The following is a 21,875-nucleotide window of genomic DNA, read 5'->3' on the forward strand; positions in this document are numbered from 1 at the left end:
TGCTCAGCGGGGAGCCTGCTTCTCCCTTTCCCTACTGCTTGTGTCCAATCTTTCTCTCTCTCTCAAATAAATAAATAAAATCTTAAAAAATAAATAAATAAAAAAGGCTGCTTCTCTGACCATCAGTGGCTCTCCAATGAAGGGCCTTAACCCAGGGCAACCTCTCGGTGCTGGTGATTTACAATGGAGGTGGCACTTGGCCCAACTCAGGCAAGCTTCTTTATCCCTGTTCATAACACCTCTGACTCGCTGTTGGGATTAAGATGCAGGTGGAGAGAACGTATTGACAACATTTCTTTTAAAAGGGATCGAAGCCTGTTTTAGATGTGGTATTCCAGGAGGAAAAAAAAAACATCCTGAAATATCTCCCATAACTCTCTATAAATAAAAATAAATAAAATAACTTTCCTAGCCCTAGCATTTTCTAAAGTACTCTCACACCCTTTACTCTTACTTGTGGTCTTGGGTTGAGATTATTTGTATTTATGGTTGAAAAACCTGAGGTCAAGGGACTCAGCCCATGTACACAAAGCTTGTTTCTAAGGTAAATATACATAGACACAGCCGGTCCCACATTCTGTGAGATAGTAAAAAGGGGAAAGTAAAACAAATTATTTTTTCTTCTCTTTTGCTTCATGTTTTGCTGCCTCCCTCCCCACACCTGGTCCAGGTTGAGTTAAGTTGACGATCCTCATTTACTTTCTACTTGTTTTGAGAAGACTCTTGAACAGAATTAAAACCTCAGGGGCAGGATAAGAAAACAGGCAGTAAGGGACAGTTTCACTGGAGTCATAAACCATGAGGATGATTGCCAATATAAGGGACAGAAGAGGTTAATTAGAAATCTGTTTGGCCATAAAGCAGAAAAAACAGGCAGGACGGCGGGATCAGGAAAGACAGGAATTAAGAAAACTCCACAGTTTTTTGGGCAAGGATTTCACCTTTTCACAGCATCTTGGGGCAAAAAATGAAGAGACCCTGTTTCACCATGTAAGACGGAGCAAACTGGAGAAGCACCAAGTCTTTCCCTGAGCCTCAGTGTTTTTCTCCTAAACACACGCATACCCCGAACTTAGGATGGCCAGATAAAATACAGCATACTCGGTTATATTTGATTCGAGATGAAATAATGATTTTTTTAGTCTAAGTATATTCCAGGGGCGCCTGGGTGGCTCAGTCGGTTAAGCGTCTGCCTTCAGCTCAGGGCATGATCTCTGGGTCATGAGATCAAGTCCTGCATGGGGCTCCTTGCTCAGCCGGAAGTCTGCTTCTGCCCCTCCCCCTGCTCATGCTCGCTCGCTCTCTCTCTCTCTCTCTCTCTCTCTCTCTCTCAAATATATTTTAAAACTCTTAAAAAAAATATATTCCAAACAATGTATGGCATATACTTAGATTTAAAAAACGTGTTCTTTATCTGCAATTCAAATTTAATTGGACACCCTATATTTTTATTTGTTAAATCTGGCAACCCTACTCTAATTAAACTCAGATTACCCAGATTACTATTAAGCAGTTTTTCCTCATTTCCCTTCCCCCAGGCCCTGGCGACCACCAATCTGCATTCTGTCTCTGTGGATTTATCTATTCTGGACATTTTATGTAAATGGAATCCTACAGTCTGCGACGTTGTGTCTGGCTTCGCTCACTCAACCTGTTCTGGAGGTTGGTCCACATTGTAGCATGTGTTGGTACTTCATTCCCTTTTATGGATGAATGATATTTTCCCTGAGTTTTAAAATTCAGTTTATAAGTCTTATTCTATTTTATAGAATCAGCAAATTTTGAACAATAAATTTTAAACTGATTAATATTTAGCCATTTACATAGTTAATTAAAATTCCCTTAAAATTTCAACTAGTGCATACACTTAATATATTCAATTTTCTTTAATACTTTAATGAGCTTTTTAATTGAAGTATAACTCACATATAGAAAAGTACACAACTCCTAAGTATGCAGCTGCACGAATTTGCACAAAATGAGCACTGCTAGGTAGCTATCACCCAGATCAAGAAATAGAATGTAACCAGCATTGCAGAGGTCCCTCCTGCCCCTTTGCATTTTCCTGTGAAAGAGTTGTCTTTAAGTCTTGAATCTCTTTGATTCTCTGTGGAAGATGGGCTTATCTGCCAAATGTTCTACCAGTTATTTGCCAGTCGCTTGTGTGCTTTAACAACAATGGCTACATGGTGCAAAGGACAAGATTCAGAAGGAAGCTCTGTTTGCCTTGTGGCTTCTCATATCCCTGGCACCCCACCCCCACACGCCAGGGAACAGGTTCTTCCCTTTGTGCTGAGTGTACGGCACACGTTGCCCTTTAGTGTAAAAGGATGGGAAGTGCAAGAGACATGGATGACATAGACAATGATGACATTGTCTATCAGTTATAGCTGGGTTTATGCTGAAGATCAACTGTTAGTTACTGTATATACATTTCCCATTGTCAGGTGGGCAATTAACCCTTCCGTTATGCAAACCCTTTAGGTATTGCCAGGGACAGACAGAGGAAGTCGCTGGGCTTTAGTGGTATTTGCTGTCGAGGTTTCCCACGCCCAGATTGGGTAAAGAGCCCCCCCCCTTAGAAAAGATGCCTTGAGACGAAGTATTTCTAGCTAGAATGAACTTTTGCAGCAGCTTGATGAGCGGAGGACCCAGAGCTAAGATAAATGGGGAAGCTGTCAAGAGTTCAGGTAGGTAAAAGCAGTCTGGAGCCATTTAGTAGAGGACTCTACCAGCTAGGGGAGGAATCTGTCATTAGGAGATCAGGAATCCTTGCAGGCTTTTGAAGGGAGAGCTGACCAGATGCTAATCATCCTCTGCCCCTTCATCATTGTTTTTATTTTTATTTTCAAGAGTTTCTAATGTGAAGCCGGGGAGTGATGAGTGATTTTTCACCCCTGTGGCTTGTTAGAGGCAATCAATCTGTGCAAGGTTCCTTTGCAGGCCTCCAACATCATCACACCCACCCCTCCTACTAGAGGAGTTGAGGACACACCACCCCCAAAATATGCCACTTTGGCATAGTGATTATTTTCAGCTGAAGGTACTTGATTTTTTAAAAAAGATTTTATTTATTTATTTAGAGAGGGAGAGAGAGAGCACAAACGGGGGGAGGGACAGACGGAGAGGTAGAAGCAGACTCCCCGCTGAGCAGGGAACTGATGCGGGGCTCGTTCCCAGGACCCCGGGATCATGACATGAGCCCGGGGCAGACGTCCAACCGACTGAGCCACCCAGGCGCCCCTCAGCTGAAGGTACTTGAGAAAAGGACATGCAGAAAGGGCTCTCTGACCTCCCCTTTCCACCTAAAAACAGGTCATAACATTTCCCACGAGAAGGGTGCCCTCCTTGTACCAGGAATTGCTTTTCTACCCAGAAAATGGAGCTCCTCTGATACATTTTGCAACAGAATACTGGGAGGGTTCTTTAGAGTGAAAGTGGTTTAAGATCTAAGACAAAATCACAAACATTATTATCTGAGTGCATGGTGCCCTTCCAGAGCCCCTGCCTACAGCCTTACTGCACAGAGCAAAGCCCTCTGGGAATGAGCACTTAACGACGAAAAATGGTTTATTATCATAATGGAGTATTCAATTACTTTGATGAGAAGTAGAGGCATTTCTAAATTCATCATAGTAATTTAGGGTTTTGAGGGGAAATAATTAAAAATGTAGGCCACCTATGGGTGCTACATAATGTGGATGATCTAGTGTGGTTTTAATGGGAATATAATATATTTTATTTATACAGTGTCTAGCTACAAAGAGTATGTTAGGTGTTTTGCAGTGGGGCTCAGAAGCCTAAAGCAAACAAGATTAAAATCAGCAATAAACGAGATCAGGAGAAGCCAGTGAAATTCAGCAATAAATCTGATGCAAAACCAATGTGATATGCCAAAGGCCTTTTAGAATTTGCTGCAGGCTGATGCTTATGTGATAGAGAAGGATAGAGAAGGTGGGGTTGATGGCTGTAAAGGAGAGTTCAGCCCTGGAGCACTTCCTGCTGTAGGAAGAACAATTCTGATTTTCTGGGGAGAGGAGAATGTTCATGACCTGCAGATTTTGAAAACTGTGTGTGTGAGCGTGCGTGCATGTGTGTGTGTGTGAGGCTGTGAGCGTGTGTGTTGGGGGGATTTACTTCCCAGAGTAGTCACTCATTCCTGTGTGACTCATAATCCTTATTCAGCAAACCCTTCCTGCCTAACCTCACATCACCTCTGGGTTCCCTACTAATGTTCCCTTCCCCCCTCTCAATATTATTTCTCCTACTCCCGTTTTCAGCTTCCCATCTTAAGACCTCTACTCTTGGCACCCCCCATGTTAGTGTAAAATACTGGACGGAAATAAGACTGTGGAAGTTGGATTTTGCAGCAGGCCACTTAGCTTCTGCCTGTTCAGGACAGGGGGATCCAGACTTAATGGTATGGGGTTTGTGGGGTCCAGGTATCTAAAAATAGTAATACTTAGACAAATTCCTTGTCTCAGAACCTTATGAAACTGGCAGAAAAGATTTGTTGAGAAAGGCCGAGTGCACTCTCTGTAAGGAAAAGAGTTTATTTTTCTCGAGGCACCTAGGTTAAGCATCTTCTAAAGCGTATCTTCTAACACCCTGGCAAAACCCCTTAACCACGGTGTCGAAGAGAAACACCTCGGTTTTTTGTGGTCTGGTTTGTGTCCTCTTCTCCATAGTCCATGTTGTTCTTGCTGCAAATGCAGATGTACTTGCCTGTCAAAGCGTCACCTCTAAGGATTGACCCTTATTACATATTTTCTATGGAAGGCTTGCCTCTCTGCCTTGTATTACATGAATTACTTGCCGGTTGCCTGACTACCTTGTTAACAAAAATGGGTGCATGGTGCTCTAGCATCTCTCATTCCGCTCAGAGTGTACTGCACACTTGGGTCCCTTTGGCCTCTGCTTTTGCTTTGGCCCATTCCATGTTCCCTGTCTGGTGGTGATTGATCACAGAGCTGGTTCATCCCCCTTTGGTAAGAAGTATTACTTCCTGTTTGGCAGCGAAAGATCCTGCTCTGAGCTACACCATGGTACTTTCTAGATAACCGCATTAAACATTCTCTTCCTCCCGATGCCATTGACTGAAGGTGTTATTAAAACACTTTGTTTCTAAAACCATGTAGTAACATCAGATTGTAGGCATGAACCATGTTTGTGTTATTTCCCAAACGGCTGGTGTGTTACTACAAGGTGAGCACTATTTTCACATTTTCTTTTTTTTTTTTTTAAGATTTTATTTATTTATTTGAGAGAGAGAGAATGAGAGATAGAGAGCACGAGAGGGAAGAGGGTCAGAGGGAGAAGCAGACTCCCTGCTGAGCAGGGAGCCCGATGTGGGACTCGATCCCGGGACTCCAGGATCATGACCTGAGCCGAAGGCAGTCGCTTAACCAACTGAGCCACCCAGGCGCCCTCACATTTTCTTTATGTTCCTCTGGTGTGTTACTACAAGGTGAGCACTATTTTCACATTTTCTTTATGTTCCTCCGTGTCTGGTTCATTGCTATGTATGTATTAAATACCCCAAAAATATGCCTTTTCTATATACACATTTTATACTTTTTCTTTTATCCCTCAACATCACATTTTTTAAATGTTCAAACATACAGAGAAATTGTAGAAAGAAAAACCACATTCTTAGGTTTACCAATTGCCAACTTCTGGCCACATTTGCTTTTTCTGGTTACACACACATATATATTTTTTCTAAACCATTTGGAAATACAGTAAAGAAACCATGACTTTTCATCCATAAATATTTCAACACACATTTCCTAAAAGGAAGAACATTTTCCTGTCTAAACACAATACTATCGTGACACCTAAGAAAAAAGATTAACATACAGTCTATATTTAAATTCAAGAATTGGGGGTGCCTGGGTGGCTCAGTCCATTGGGCATTTGCTTTCAGCTCGGGTCATGATCCCAGGGTCCTGGGATGGAGCCCCGTGTCAGGCTCCCTGCTCAGTGGGGAGCCTGCTTCTCCCTCTCCCTCTCCCTGCCACTCTGCCTACTTGTGCTCTATCTCTCTATCAAATAAATGGATAAAAAAATCTTTAAAAAAAATAAAATTCAAGAATTGTCTCAAAAATGTGTGCTATATTTGGTTTACTGCTTTTTAAAAATCTCAGATCCCATTAAGGTTCATGGATTGCATTTTGTTCTTACATCCAAAAAGTCACCTTGAATGAATGTGGAAATTGAAAATCATTTGTCTGCTTCATGGTTCTTCTTGGTAGAATCTGGAATAATCATTTCTACCTAGAAAGATTGGAGAGGAACTGGGGATAACATATTTAGAAACTCTAGAACATAGCCTCGCATATACACATATATATATATATAGCACTTGTTATTGGGATGATCAGGATTGTTACTGGGATGAGAACAGGGCTGGTATTCTGCTGATATGCACCAGCATACACAATGACATTAATACCAAAATGCTACTTATTGTTAGTAAATAGCTATTGCCTGAAGCCCCCATGATGTACTCCCTTCCTCACGCCTCTCACACGACAGCACCTAGCATCTTAATTCCCGGCATGCCGATGACCCTCAGGACCAAGGCTGAGACATGTGTTCTACTTGGTCAGTCCCTGTGTCATATCATTCTTAACTTTTAAAATATCACTCCTGGATCAGAAGAAGGAAAACCTTGAATAGACACATTCCAGAACACTCTGTGTCTATTTCAGTTTTCCCATCTGTTAACTGAGATTATTGTTAAAAATTATTTCAGAACTTTTGCTATTTTGTCAAGTCCACTCAATAGGTTCAAGGTTTAGCAGTTCTTACTATTTAAGGTGGTAAGTCCCCTGGTTACCCTTTCCCATAATTCTCTGCATTTTGCTTTTTGTGACACTCACACACGTATTATATATAAAAATCTTATTTATGTTTCCCCAAAGAAGAACACGTTTTCTCCATGATCACTCCAGCCAAAGAACCCAGCATTCAGTGCTCAGGTGAAAACCATATTTATTAGTTTACAAATGTTGGTACTGAACAGGCAGCAGGTGGTCATGACTGTTTCTTAAGAATTGTGTGCCGAGCTGAGCATTTATTTACTTAATATTTTTGAAATTAAGTGTGAAAATCTCACCGGTAAAGTTAAACAAATGTCATCTATTTTGCGTTTACTTAGTGCACACAAGTGTTTATAAAAATGGTGCTTCTGAGCAATTATTTACATAACCGAAGAATTTGGTGAGGTTTTGAGCAATCATTTAATTAAACTTCTAAAAGTTTAAGAATGTGTAAGAGTGAACGAACTGTGTCCGGGAACCCTGAAAAACCTGTGTTATAACTGCCAGTGAAATCTTAGGAGAGTTTTGGAGACTAAAATGGAACATGGACACAACATTCTGGAAAACGACTGGAAACGGAAAGAGCGAAATAACCATCGAATTTTTCAAATAGATGGTAATCGTCAAGGGACAGTCATCACCTTAGCAAGACACCAGTGTGAGCATGGTGCAACGTAAGATATGGCTGACACACGCAAACCACAGGAAGTAAAAGCCAGAATCTCGAAACTATTAAATTCTGCCAGAACTATGGATGATGGATAAAGCTTGGAATAATGTATTTAAATTATTGTTTGAACAAATAATACATTCATATGGGTTAAAAATTTTAAAATACATCCCTATCCTCCAGGTGCCCAGTTCCTTCCCAAGAGGTAACCCAGATGATTATATATATATATTTTTTAAGATTTATTTATTTATTTTGAGAGAGAGAGAGAGAGAGAGTGGGTGTGGGGGAGGAGGGCCAGAGGGAGAGGGAGAGAGAAACCCAAGCAGACTCCATGCTGAGTGCAGAGCTGGATGCGGGGCTCTCTCTCTCGACCCTGAGATCACGACCTGAGCCGAAACCAAGAGCTGGATGCTTAACTGACTGTGCCGCCCACATACCCCAACCCAGATGATTATTTCTTCAGCTTCTTGTATTCTTAAAAGGATATATAATGCATATGTAAGTATAATATATTTAGAGTATATACAAATTCAGTATATATGGTCACATTCCAAAAAGCAAACAGTACATTTGACAATACATTGTTGTCACCCTCAGAAAAGTTAGAAAATAGAATGTAAAAAATAAAATAGAAATGGGGTATAAAACAAAGTTGAATATTTATGTAACCACCACCTTATCAAGAAAGAGAACACTTCTGGCCCCTCCCCCTCCAGTTGCTACCCTGTGCCTCTTACCTAGAAGGTAACCACAATTTTGACTTGTAACAGTATAGTTTATTTTGCTTGTTTTCAAACTTTGCATAGGTGAGACTATACAGTAGACATGATTTTGTGTCTGTCTTTGCTTATTCCATATTACATTTTTGAGATTCACTCATGTTGTTGTGTGTAGCTGAAATTGGCTTCTTTTTCATTGCTCTAGGGTACTCTGTTGCGTGACTATGACACTGTTTCTACATTCCACTGTTGGGCATTTTCTTGTAATGCCCAGTTTGGGGATATTATGAATCATGCTGCTATGAATAGCTTTCACTTTTCTCTTTGTGCACATGTACTCCTCTATCTGTTGGGGAAAAATACATATCTATATGATGTAAATAAATCTTAATATGTGTTCTCACTTCTTCCACACACACAATGGCTTTTTTTCATAAGGGTTTTTAGGAAATAGGACGAACAGAGGAAAGTTACTTTTGGGAGAGCTAATCAAGTTACACCATGTAGGTAGCTGGTTTTCATCTACTAGCTGAACCAATTCAACTTGATAATCTCTGTTCAATAGCTGTTCAATCCATGCAGAAAAACTGATCCCATTTGAGAATGAGGTTCCCCTGGGACACCTGCCAGTCTCCAGATATCAGAGGGCATTGTCATAACAAATTTTCCTCGGTAGATGGTTAAAAATTCTCTTAGAACAGTTGAAGATAAATGATGGTCTTGCTGTTGATCCCATTGCAATGGGAAGTGTGATTTCAGGGTGATTGAACTTCTGGAGACATTAATCCTTGAAATCTTGGAATAGACAACTCCATTGTTTCATTGTCTGACACAAGTATCTTTTGTTTTTTAAATCACTGATGAGTCAATTGAGGACAGAAATGTTATCAAATGATTATTTAAATAAAAATTCACAAGCTTTTGCCTTTTGAATATTTAATTCCACAATAAACATCTATGAGCATTTTTACAGATCAAACACATCGATCTTTGTATTGTCTACAGTTTTACTTGTATACATGAAACAGGTAGACAACACATTCCGGATTTTAGTCCAGACAGTATGAAAAATTACAGATAGGAAATGATGTTGCTGATTCTATTTTAACATTCCTCATGATTTTGTATAGTAAAATGAGATTATAATCTATAAATCTATCAAAAATGATTTCTATTTTTATTATGGTTCCCAAAAGGCAACTTAAATTTAAATTAATTCAACTAAAATGGTAAAGTCTTTTTTAAGTTGCTGAAGAAATTCCTGTGTTTAGATCACTTACTAGTTTGATGACTGTGGTGACATTTATCAGGTGCTCTGGTTAATTTTCCTTAAAGTATTTTTGGAAGATTTGGTCTTAGCCCATTATATATTAAAGGAGTATAGAGGATGTTTCAATTCAACAAATACTGAGACCCTGCTCTGTGGAAGGTGCTGAGGGTATGAAAATGAATACAATTCATTTTCAGTGTATTTGCACTCAGATTTACATGTTTTTGCACTCAAGTTTACGAATGAACAAGCCTAAAGGAAACCAACACAGCCCCTGTAACAACCATATCATCTTGCCATAACTGTTGCTAACGGAGAACTAAGGGAGTTGTGGTGTGTGCATTGAGTGCTTAGGTGAGCTACTAACCTTTGGCCTTAAAGGGCAAGCAGAATTTTAACCAGGTAAATGGAAAGACATTCTTTCCTAAAAATAACCATATGTTGAGTGCCCTACTTACATACCTTATTATCTCTGAGTTTCTCAACAAGCCTGAAGACAGGTAGCCACGTTTTAAGCCCATATTTAAGATATGGGATCTGGGACTCAGAGACATTGTAGGCTGAGCAAAAGCATGTAGAACAAAGGAAAATATAAGAATACCTGGTGTATTTGGGACGTGGCTAGAGAGCAAGATTTAATGGGGAGTAATCAATAAGGAAGCTGGAAAGATCATTTGGAACTGGTTCTCTAGTAAACAGTTTGAAAAATAATGCTATGGGCAATGAGAGTCCTTGGATGTTCTTAAAGCAGGAATAAAGGATCAGATTCCTCATATTGGGGGTGGGGTATAGGAGAGAGTCAGGTTAAGAAATATTACAACACATAAAAAGTACGTAAAGTCTTACTTTCCATTCATACAGTGGTAGATTAGATTTAATGCATAAGAAAAAACTTTTAACATCTAGAATGCACTAAGTGCTGCACAGTTGGATCCCTAAACCATTAGTTGATAAGCAAACCTCACAGAACAGCCTCAGGTCAGCAAAGGCCACAAACACCATGTACAACACATTTGAGCTGGCAGATTTTGACTAGTGTGGTGGGTAGATCCGAACGAAGGCTACGTAAGAGAAAGGAGTCACAGGTGGGAAGCTAATGAGAGTTTTAGAGGCGAGATGGTGAAGACCTGATTAAGTCAATGGGAATAGGATGCCAAGAAGGAAATGGAATTAAGAAGCATCATGCAGGTCCAACTGATAGAACTTGCTTGGTCTCTCTCTTACTTTTTCTCTCTCTCATTACATGTATGTATTATAACTTTATATTATTATAAAATTATAAAATATATGTTGGGCGCCTGGGTGGCTCAGTTGGTTAAGCGACTGCCTTCAGCTCAGGTCATGATCCTGGAGTCCCGGGATCGAGTCCCGCATCGGGCTCCCTGCTCGGCGGGGGGTCTGCTTCTCCCTCTGACCCTCCTCCCTCTCATGCTCTCTCTCTATCATTCTCTCTCTCACATAATAAACAAATGAAATCTTTTAAAAAAATAAATAAAAGATGTGAAGTTTTAAAAAAATAAAATAAAATTATAAAATATATGTTATAAATTTATATATAACCATATATTATATATTGTAATATATATAACTATTATCTATATGTAATAGTGTACAATTCAGTGGAGTTTACTATAGTTACAATGGTATGCAATACTATGCAGGTCCAGAACATTTCCATCACCTCCAAAGGAAATCTTGTACACATAAAGCAGTCACTCTCTTTGTTCACCTGACCACCACTAATCTACTTTCTCTCTCTTGGGGTTTATCTTTTCTGGATATTTCATAGAAAAGGAATCACACAATATGGGACCTTTTGTGTCTAGCTTCTTTCACTTAACGTAATGTTTTTGAGATTCATCCATGTTGTAGAATTGATCAATACTTCATTCCTTTTAATGACTAATAGTCTACTGTATGGATATACCACTTTTGTTTATCCATCTACCCATTGAGGGACATTAGGGTTCTTTCCACCTTTGGACATTGTGAAGAGTACTGCTGTAAACATTTGTGTACAAATTTTTATTTGAACACTTGTTTTCAATTCTTTTGTGTATATCCCTACCTGAAGAATTTCTGAGTCATATGGTAATTTTAGGTTTAACCGTTTGGGGAATCACCAAGCTGTTTTCCACCACAGCTGCACTCTTTTATATTCTCACAGTTGATGCACTAGGTTTAACATTCTTGTTAATAGTTGTTATTTTCCTTTTCAAAAAATTATAGCCATTCTAGTGTGTATGAAATAGTATTTCATTGTGATTTGGGTTTGCATCTCCTTAAGGACCAATGATGTTTAGCATCTTTTCATGTGCTTGTTGGCCATTTGTATATCTCCTTTGGAGAAGTGTCTATTCAGATCCTTTGCTCATTTAAAAAATTGAATTATTTCTCTTTTTGTCACTGAAAGAGTTCTTTATTTTCTGGATAGTAGACTCTTATCAGATATATGATTTGCAAATATTTGGTCCCATTGCATAGGATGTCTTTTCACTCAGCAGATCTTTGAGCCCTTTACTGAAAGAGGAAACACATGGGAAGTAGGCAGTAGGGATAGAAGGGGGTAGGAAAAGTGAGTTCAGTTGGAGGCCTGGTTGAAAATCTGGGTGGAGAGTCCCAGAAGGTATTTGCCTATGCGTGGTTCCTGGGACATTTTATGCACTTGGTGTTTGTTGGCTGTTGGAATCTGGGAGGGAAGCTGGGGGACAGTTGCTGCCTTCGCTACCAGCAGTCAGGCTGGTGTCCCACAGAAACACAGGACACCCTTTCAAGAACGTTGCCCTTTATTATTGAAAAGACTATTCTTGGCCAACCTCCAACTCAAATGCAACATGAAGATTAAACCCCACTTCTGCCATTAGAGGACATGGACCGTACCAGGTACCAAAAATGTGGCAAACAAAATCAATAGGTGAGACATTATACAGCTTCCTGTGATCTACTTATAACATTTCCCTCCAAACAGAACACAATGTGTGTATATCTCAAATAAAGCTTATATTTTTGTAAGAGTTATGTAAACTGAAGTAATTGAAAAAACTGATAAGTTGAAATCCTGGATAAAACCATTGTTTTTTTCCATGATGAAAGCATCTTTAACTTTTTTCCTCCAGTTTTAATCTATAGGCTATGCCTTGATTTCTTCAGCCATGCCTAAAGCACATTTTTTACACCTTAGGTGAGCTGACTCTTGTGAGCAGACAATGTTGAAGAGGACATGAAATGGCTCTCTTTCCAGAGTTCTGCCCACATGGCTGACGTTATGAGACACTCTTTTTAAAATCCGCTGGGTCTGTGCTGGGCATCCTGCAGACACCCAGGCCTGGTATTTTTTAATGAATCTGCTGCTGAGGTAGCCTTATTCACACATTTCATTTATCCGCAATAATAAGAATATCAATACCTTGGATTTATATAGAGCCTCTCATCCAAAGAGGTCAAAGCGTTTTAATTTAATTGGATGTTCCCGTGGCTTTAAGAGCCTCTGAGTATATTTACAAATGTAATAATAAGAAACAATCTGCCCCGGTTTACAACATAATAGACAACATAAAACAAGACCTGAGCATACACTGCTTCTCACCCTTGCTGCATAAACATATCCAATACCTGGCCATGGGGTTCAAGGTCCTTTCTGAAAGGATCTCCATGGATCTCTTCCCCTATGGCACCATTTCTTCTCCATGAATCCTTTATTCTATTCAAATTATTCTTTTAACATAGGATGCATGTTTGCACTTTGCACCTCCACCTGTCTAGAAAGCCCTTTTCTTCCTCTTCTGGTATTTAAGTCTCTACTCTTATTTTTTTTTTAAAGATTTATTTATTATTTATTTTGAGAGAGTGAGAATGAGAGAGAGAGAGAGTACATGAGGGGGGGAGGGTCAGAGGGAGAAGCAGACTCCCCGCCGAGCAGGGAGCCCGATGCGGGACTCGATCCCGGGACTCCAGGATCATGACCCGAGCCGAAGGCAGTCGCCTAACCAACTGAGCCACCCAGGCGCCCTCTACTCTTATTTTGTTTTATTTTTTGGTCCGGCTTAATTATAACCCACCTGTTCCATGAAGACTGCTATAGCCATCCGTGCTTATTTCCCATTGAAATGTCTGCAGCCTTATGCTTTTATTCTTTGGGAATTGAGTAGATGCTGTGATTTATAGTCATTTCCTTTTCTTTTACTTCTCCGAATAGCAGGTTATCCCTCCACACAGCAACGTCTATAATCAGTCCCTTAGATCGTCATACATTTTATCTGGTTCCAAGGAGCCTGGTGAGTTTGGGAGCCTGTGGTTGAAGGCTGAAGGTTACAAATGGGCAGACCCACTAAGCCCTCCCTTGATTTTTTTTTTCATTGTTCACAGTTTAGCGCAAGTTTGGGGTTAGGTTAGAAGGTCACCTAGAATAGAGGCAGTGTGAAAGGGTTTGCCTGTCACCTGAAGATGAAAGATGCAATGGGTAAGGTTTCCAGAAGTGGGATATAAAGGAGGTGGAATAGAGAAGCAAAAGCAGTTCATTGAATTAAGATTTAATTGGGGTGTGTTGATTTAATTATCACATAATTGCTTTTCTAGTATGTGATAAAAGTAGCCACCATTTTGGTGTTTATCCAAGTCTTGCTTTTAAAAAAAGTTCTTTTATTTCTGTTTAGAAAGGCAACTCATACATAGAAAATTTGGAAAACACAGAAAGGTGTTAAAAAATGGAAAAAAATTCTTGCTCCTCAAAATAACTTCATAATACCCACAGAGGTATATTTTAAACAAAACTAGTACCTTACTTTAGTAATAATAGCTGATATTTGCCAAGTGCTGATCATGCATATCTCACACAGTCTCCAAATTACTCTTTCTAAGGGACTTCCTTATTATCGCCTGCTTTACAGGTAAGGAAAACTGATGCACAGAAAGGTTAAGTAACTTCCCTGAGGTAACCTAGCCAGTAAGTGAAGAGCTGGGATTGAATCTAGGTGGTCCTATTGCACAACCTGCATTTTTAATTTTTTTTATTGCGGTCAAATACACATAACATAATATTTACTATTTTAACGATTTTTAAATGTCTCATTCAGTGGTTTTTAATACATTCATAAAATTGTGGAACCATCCTCACTATCAAGTTCCAGAATATTTCCATCTTCACAAAAGGAAATCCTGTGTCTATAAAGCAGTCATTCTCCATTCCCACCTCCCCCCAACCCTAGGGAATCATTTCTACTGTTCTTCAAGGTCCTTCCAGCTGGACTAAGAATCAAATTGACATGACACAGATTAACAGGAGAAAATAAAATTTAGTTTCATATGTACAGGGAATGCACACAGACATGAGATTCTAAAGGCAGTCCGGCAGAATGAGGCATATATGTCATCCTGAACTAAGGAGAAGGGGATCGTGGTCTGGGACTTCAAGGGGAAGGAATGCAATTTATAGGAAGATAAACAAGAGTATATGTTTTGATAAACAAATGTTTGCTGCGGCACGCAGAAACAATGGGACATAGAAGACTTTATCAAACAGGCCTCGCTAGGTCCTTCCCTATCTTCCATTCCTAGTTCATATTGCAATATAGTTATCTATGGACCTGGAGCAGGTCTGCTATCTAAATTCTTTTAAGGCAGTTGAGGGGGAGGTTAAGAGATTTTCCTGAATCTGCAGGGTTTTGCTTGCTTTTTAACTCAAAATAATCTTCATGCTAAAGTGGCCCACTTGGGGTGTCCTGCCCTTGGGCCCCAACATCTGCTTTCTGTCTTTGAGAATTTGCCTATTTTGGGTATTTCATAAAAATAGAATCATATATTGTGTAGTCTTTTGTGTCTAGCTTCTTTCACTTATTATAATGTTTTCAACGTTCAGTGTTGTAGCATGTATCAGTATTCTATTCCCTCTTTTTGGCTGAAGAATATTCCATTGTATGGATATGTCACATTTTGTTTATACCACATATTATACCACATTCATCCACTGATAGACATTTGGGTTGTTTCCACCTTCTGGCTATTGTGAACAGTGCTGCTATGAATGTTTGTGTACAAGTTTTTTTGAGCACATGTTTTCAATTCTCTTGGATATATACCTATGGGTCAATTTTCTGGGTCATGTGGTAATTTTAACTTTTTGAGGACCCACCAAATTGTTTTCCACCTTGGCTGCACCATTTTACATTCCCACCAGCAATGTACAAGGGTTCCAGTTTCTCTACATTCTTTCCAACATTTATTTTCTGTTATTTAAAATTATAGCCATACTAGTAGATGTGAAGTGGTATCTCACTGTGGTTTTGATTTGCATTTCCCTGGTGACTAATGTTGTTGAGCACCTTTTCATGTATTTGTTGGCCATTTGTATATTTCACTTGGAGAAATGTCTATTCAAGTCCATTGCCCCGTTTTTAATTGGAGTTTCTGTCTTTTGCGGTTGAGTTGTAAGAATTCTTTCCATATGTTGGATATGAGACCCAAATCAGATATATGGTTTGCATATATTGCATATATATATATATCCATATATATATGGATTATTTTCTTACCTCTGTGGGGTGTCTTTTTCACTTTTCTTTTTTTTTAATGGTGTTTCATTTTTTTATTTTTTAAGATTTTATTTATTTATTTGACAGAGAGAGAGACAGCATGAGAGGGAACATAAGCAGGGGGAGTGGGAGAGGGAGAAACAGGCTATCCCGCCGAGCAGGGAACCTGATGTGGGGCTTGATTTGGGGCTTGATCCCAGGACTCTGGGATCATGACCTGAGCCGAAGGCAGATGCTTAACAACTGAGCCACCCAGGCGCCCCTCTTTTTTACTTTCTTGATTGTGTCCTTTGATACACAAAAGTTTCTAATTTTGGTGAGATCCAAGTCATCTATTTTTCCCTTTGTTGTTCATGATTTTAGTGTGATATATAAGAATCCATTGCCAAATCTAAGGTCATAAGGATTTACTCCATTTTTTCTTCTAAGAATTTTATCTCTTATGTCTAGGTCTTTGATCCATTTTGAGTTACATTTTGTAAAATGCTGTGAGATCTGAATGTATTCTCCCTGACCTGCAAATTCATATGTTCAATCCTAACCCCAAAGGCAATAGTATTGGGAGAGAGCGTCTTTTGGAGGTGATTAGGGATTAGTGTTCTTATAAAAGAGACTTCACAGAAGTCCCTAGTATCTTCCACCACTGAGGGTACAGTATAAGGTGCTGGCCATGAACCAGGAGGAGGGCCTTCCCTGGAACATGCCTATGCTGGCACCTCGGTCTTGGACTCCAAGCCTCCAGAACTGGAAGAAACAAATTTCTGTTGTTTATAAGCTACCCAGTCTGTGATATTTTATTATAGCAGCTTGAGTGGACTAAGACAGGATCCAACTTCATTCTTTTGCACATGTATATCCAGTTTTCCCTGAATCATTGTTGAAGAGACTTTTCTTTTTCCATTGAATGAATATTGGCACCCTTGTAGAAAATCAGTTGATCATAGATATATGGATTCTTTTCTGGACTCTCCATAATATTCCCTTTATCTATGTGTTTATGTAAGTGCCACACTTTTGATTACTATAGCTTTTGAGTAAATTTGAAATCAAGAAGACTCAGTTCCCCAAATTTGTTATTTTTAAAGATTGCTTTGACTATTTGGGGCTCCTTACAATTCTATGTGAATTTTAGGATCAGTTTTTCCAATTTGGCAAAAAGGCCACTGGAATTTTCATAGGAATTGCATTGAGTTTGTAGATAGATTTAGGGAGCATTGATATCATAACTATATTGTCTTCCAATTCATGGATGCAGGATGTCTTTCCATTTATTCTTTAATTTATTTCACCAATGTTTTGTAGCTTTCAATGTAGAAGTCTTTCACCTCCTTGGTTAAATTTATTCCTAAGTATTTTATTCTTTTTGATGCTATTGTAAATGGAGTTGTTTTGTTAAGTTTCTTTTGGATTGTTCATTGCTAGTGTATAAAAAGACTACTGATTTGTCTTGGTATCGCATCCTGCAACCCCGCTGAGTTAACTTTTTGGCTCTAATCATTTTTTAAAAAAGTCTTTAGGATTTCCATATGTAAAATCATATTGTCTATAAGCAGAGATAGTTTCACTTCTTCCTTTCCAATTTAGATGTCTTTTATTCTTTTTCTTGCCTAATTGCTCCGGCTAGAATTTCCAGTACTATGTGGAAGAGAAGTGGCAAAAGTGGGTGTCCTTGTCCTGTGCCTGATCATAGCTGGAAAGCTTTCAGTTTTTCAGCATTGAGTATGACGTTAGCTGTGTGTTTTTAATAAATATTCTTTATCATGTTGAAGAAGTTCCCTTCCATTTCTAGTTTTCTGAGTGTTTCATTGTGAAAAGGGTGCTGGATTTTGTCAAAAGATTTTTGACATCAACTGCATCAACTGCATCAACTGCAATGATCATGGTTTTTTCCTACTGCTTGCATTCTTAGCCACTAGGGCCAATTCTTTTCTCTCTGCATATAAGTTGTTTAACTTTATAGCCTGCTTTTTGTACTTATACCATGAAAATCTCACTTTCATTAAAAGCCATTAAAATTATGATTTCCAGTGGCTATATGTTATATCCTCATATATGGATGTTCTACAATTTATTTGATACTTCTATGTTGTTTCAATAAAATTGATGTGTTCTGTGTTTGCTACTCTACAACTCCAAAACCTCTGAATTTGCATTCTCTTCATCTCTGAAGTTCTCTAAATCTTTACTGCTACTAAGCAGTATCCTTCCCTCCTGTTTCATATTTATTTTTCTTCTTGTTCCTTGATTTATGCTTTTCATACACATACTCATCTTTGTTTCTTATTTATTTCCTGTTCTGAATTAACGACTAAGCCAGTAGAGTCAAATGCAAGAAATATAAAAATCTACCAGTAAAAATATTAATAAAGCACAAGTAAAATTATTACTCTGTATATTTTATTTAGCTTGGGAAGGAAAAAAATCTGCAATTTCGTTGGTTTAGCTTTTTGGTCTTTTTGTCAATATCCAATTTGCGTGTTTTTGCAGGTATTTTTTTAGGATTATCTGGAAATACAGCCACACTGGAAGATAACTGAACTCACAGTACAAATGTACTGTACAAACGAATGTACAAACATTTAGTTTTAGAGAATAAGCCTTTCCGTGTCTTATTTTCGCATTTTATTGTTTTTATTTATTTATTTATTTAAAATTTTTCTTTTTTGTGTGTGTCAAGGGCTGACTTTTAAGAGAGCGCAACGAGGGAGCTGCTTTGCTACCTATGAAACCCCGACGCAGTATTAAATTGTTTTTTTAAACCATTTGTGTTTAAAGTAAAATTTTGCTCATAGACATACCCCCCCCCGGGGTAAATACACGCCCCTATATATACTTTTTGGCATTGTAAGATAAATTTGATTAAAAACATGATAAAAATCTAAAAACAAGGAAACTGGAAAAAAAAACCAAACCCACATCAGGTCAAATACAAATCACACAGTCTTTAGGAGACTTCAAGTTGTCACTGGTTTAGTTTCCTGTGTAGTTTCAGGGGCGAAAACTACAATTCCCAGAGTGCTTAGAGCTAGCGCGGGACCTTGAAACTTGCTGCCTCGGTCCCGCCTCCTTACTTCAGCGATTGGACTGTCCAGTTTCACGTCTCTGAACTTCTCTTCTTCCATTGGTTACTCCCCAGCGAGGTCAATTACAGAGTTTACGTTCGCTTTGGCCCTTCTTGCCCACCGGTTCTGCCCCTCCGCCCGGTACCAAGATGGCGGCAGAAGCAGCTGGTGGGAAATACAGAAGCACAGTCAGCAAAAGCAAAGACCCCTCGGGGCTGCTCATCTCTGTGATCAGGTGAGGGAGGCAAGAGGCAGGGTCAGGGACAGGGGGCAGCGGGCAGCGGCTCGACCTCCGCTTTGGAAGGGAGAAGGGTTAGCTGGGTTCCACCCTGCCGACCCCTCCCCCTTTCTCCTTGCCTCCCCCCAGCCCCTCCCAGGGGCCCCCGTAGTTCCCCCTTTTCCTCCGGTTGGGCTAGGGGGAGGAGCCCCGCCTCGCTATCTTTTCTTTAGGACCTGAGCTTTCCATTACGTCCCTGGGCCCTAGAAGCACGCTGTTTGGGCCTTGATAGAGAAAGCCAGGTGTGTTCATTTATTCGTACAGCGTTTATTTATGGATTGCCTTCGGCCGTGCTCACTTGGGAAAGGCGCCTTGTTTTCTCGATTTCTGGGTGTAAGGCCCTGAAGTCCGGGGACTACTGTCACGAGTTGCAGATTGTGTTCTCACTTCGGACACCTCCAACCACCTGTGAATGGCCACAGCCTCCACTATAAGAGCCTGTAGTGAGCTTGTAGAAGGGCTGTGGGTTGGAAGGCATACAGTCGTTTTCGATTTTTGTTCTGCCTTCCTGTCCCGGTCTATTCCTTCAAAACAAAACAGATTTCGACTTACCATCTATGCATGTTATTTTCCCAGAATATATATGGTGGGAGTGGGAGTGGTGGACCTTTTAGGGGCTCCTTTTTTTAAAAATGTGAAATAAAGGTGAGGGAGTCCTTTCAGACATTAAGGATGATACAGGAAGTGATTACAACAACCTGAATAAAATGTATTATAACACGTTTTTACGTTGTTGACATTTGAATTTCAACTCAGGTATTTTCCATAAAGTTAAACCCTTCTCCTCCTGATCCCCCCCCATGCTAAACTTGCAGTTGAGTTCTAGGAGGGCTCCTGCAATGTCCTGATGATTTGTTTAAAACCCAGCCTCACCAGTACCTGGTAGGTAGTAAGGGCTTGAAGGTATGAATAGATGGAATTTTAAAGCAATCTACCACTCCTGGACTGATAAAGACCCATCTAATGGGTGTTACTTAGGGGCCTCTAGTTTAAAGTTATGAAATCGTTATTACTAAGTGGGGTTTTGTTTTGCTTTTTAAAGATCTAAGATGATAATTGTGTGGAAATGCTTAATAAACTTGGTAGGCCATGCAAAGGGAACGCTGGTCTAGTGTGGACCCACATTCTGGTGACGATACAAGCAGCATAGATGATACTAAAATCCCAAAAAGAATATTGGTAGTGTCCCATCTTAATCCTTTGTGGAGTTATAATACATGAATTTATTTGGATTCTTTTTTGAACTTGTTTATTTTTTCTGTCTTACAGTCAACATTCACTTAAACTATGTATTTAGTGCCAGTCTGTAGTATGGTGCCTGGGACTTAATACATACTTAACAAATATTTGTTGAACAAATGAGTGGATGCCCTGAGTTTTGCAAAGACGAATGAGATGTGATGTTACCCCTGAGAGTATAGTTCACTTGAGGGATAAAATATGGAAGTAAAAACTATGACATAAGACTAAAAACAGAGACGAGTGAAATATGGGAATCCAGAAGAAGGAGTGGTGAAGTGGAATGGGGGTTAGGGAAGGTAACACATGTATATAAATGTACCATTTCAGCTATGCATTTATGATTCTGTAGGCTTTACCCATTTTTTTTTTTTGAAGATATTTATTGAGAGAGAGAGAGATCGAGAGCATGAGAGGGTGAGAGTCAGAGGGAGAAGCAGACTCCCTGCTGAGCAGGGAGCTCGATGCCGGACTTGATCGCGGGACTCCCGGATCATGACCTGAGCCGAAGGCAGTCGCTTAAACAACTGAGCCACCCAGGCGCCCGGCTTTACCCATTTCTTTTCTGATGTGTATCAGTTTTCTTAAATGGCTATTACATTCATTCTAAATGCCCTACATTTGAGAAAAGCATAAAAACCAAACTAAAGGGTCTTTTTTTGTTTGTTTTTGTTTTTTAACTGATGCTGATTCAGAAACACATTGCCTTTGGTTGACTGTTCCTTTGTTCTTCAGGGGGACTCTCCCACTGGATGGTGTGGAATATGATTTCGTGGTCGTTCATCCATCTTTTACGCCTATCTATATTACCATCACGTATCACCATGATTTAGGCCTACATAATTTTTATGCTGAATTCTGTTGTGTATTAATGTTTTCCATTTTTCTTCCTTATTCTTGACCACCTCTGACCACTTGAATAATACTTTCATTACATCTGTTAACTAGCATGGTATAATGGAGTGTCCAGATCTAGCATCCTGGGCATGTTTAGTAAGGATAAGAGTTCATGGTTCCATATGACCTTATTTAAGACTGGATGTTGTTGCTTCTCGAGTGTTAATGTTTATTTTTCAATATTTCTTTGAGTCACAGGAAAATTGTGGGGTTGGCGTGAGAGTGTTGCTAGCTCTCTCCCCTTATTGTTTCCTCCCTGATGTGCTTCTGAACATATGCAATGGTTTATATTTCATGAACAGTGGCAGTTAATGAGAGCAGGATGGTAGTATTACTTTGGTGTTTGGGTGGGGAGAAGCAGGGGAGAGTACTTCAGAGGAGAATAGA

At 39.5% G+C, this 21,875-nt stretch overlaps 1 protein-coding gene across 3 annotated transcripts in view; it reads left to right on the top strand.

The window, feature by feature from the left end:
- The first annotated feature begins 19,187 nt into the window (after nt 1–19,187).
- Nucleotides 19,188–21,875, top strand: part of EXOC4 (exocyst complex component 4) — a 728,355-nt gene continuing 725,667 nt past the window's right edge. For all 3 annotated transcript variants that reach the window (XM_025854871.2, XM_025854873.2, XM_025854872.2), the window contains exon 1: nt 19,188–19,310. In XM_025854871.2, coding sequence (XP_025710656.1) covers nt 19,225–19,310 — 86 coding nt within the window. In that variant the 5' untranslated portion in view covers nt 19,188–19,224. The remainder of the gene's footprint in view (nt 19,311–21,875) is intronic.

The sequence above is a fragment of the Callorhinus ursinus genome, unplaced genomic scaffold, assembly GCF_003265705.2.
Source record: "Callorhinus ursinus isolate GAN/ISIS: 27379988/994484 unplaced genomic scaffold, GSC_fseal_2.0 scaffold12, whole genome shotgun sequence".
In the NCBI taxonomy this organism is placed as follows: Eukaryota; Metazoa; Chordata; class Mammalia; order Carnivora; family Otariidae; genus Callorhinus; species Callorhinus ursinus.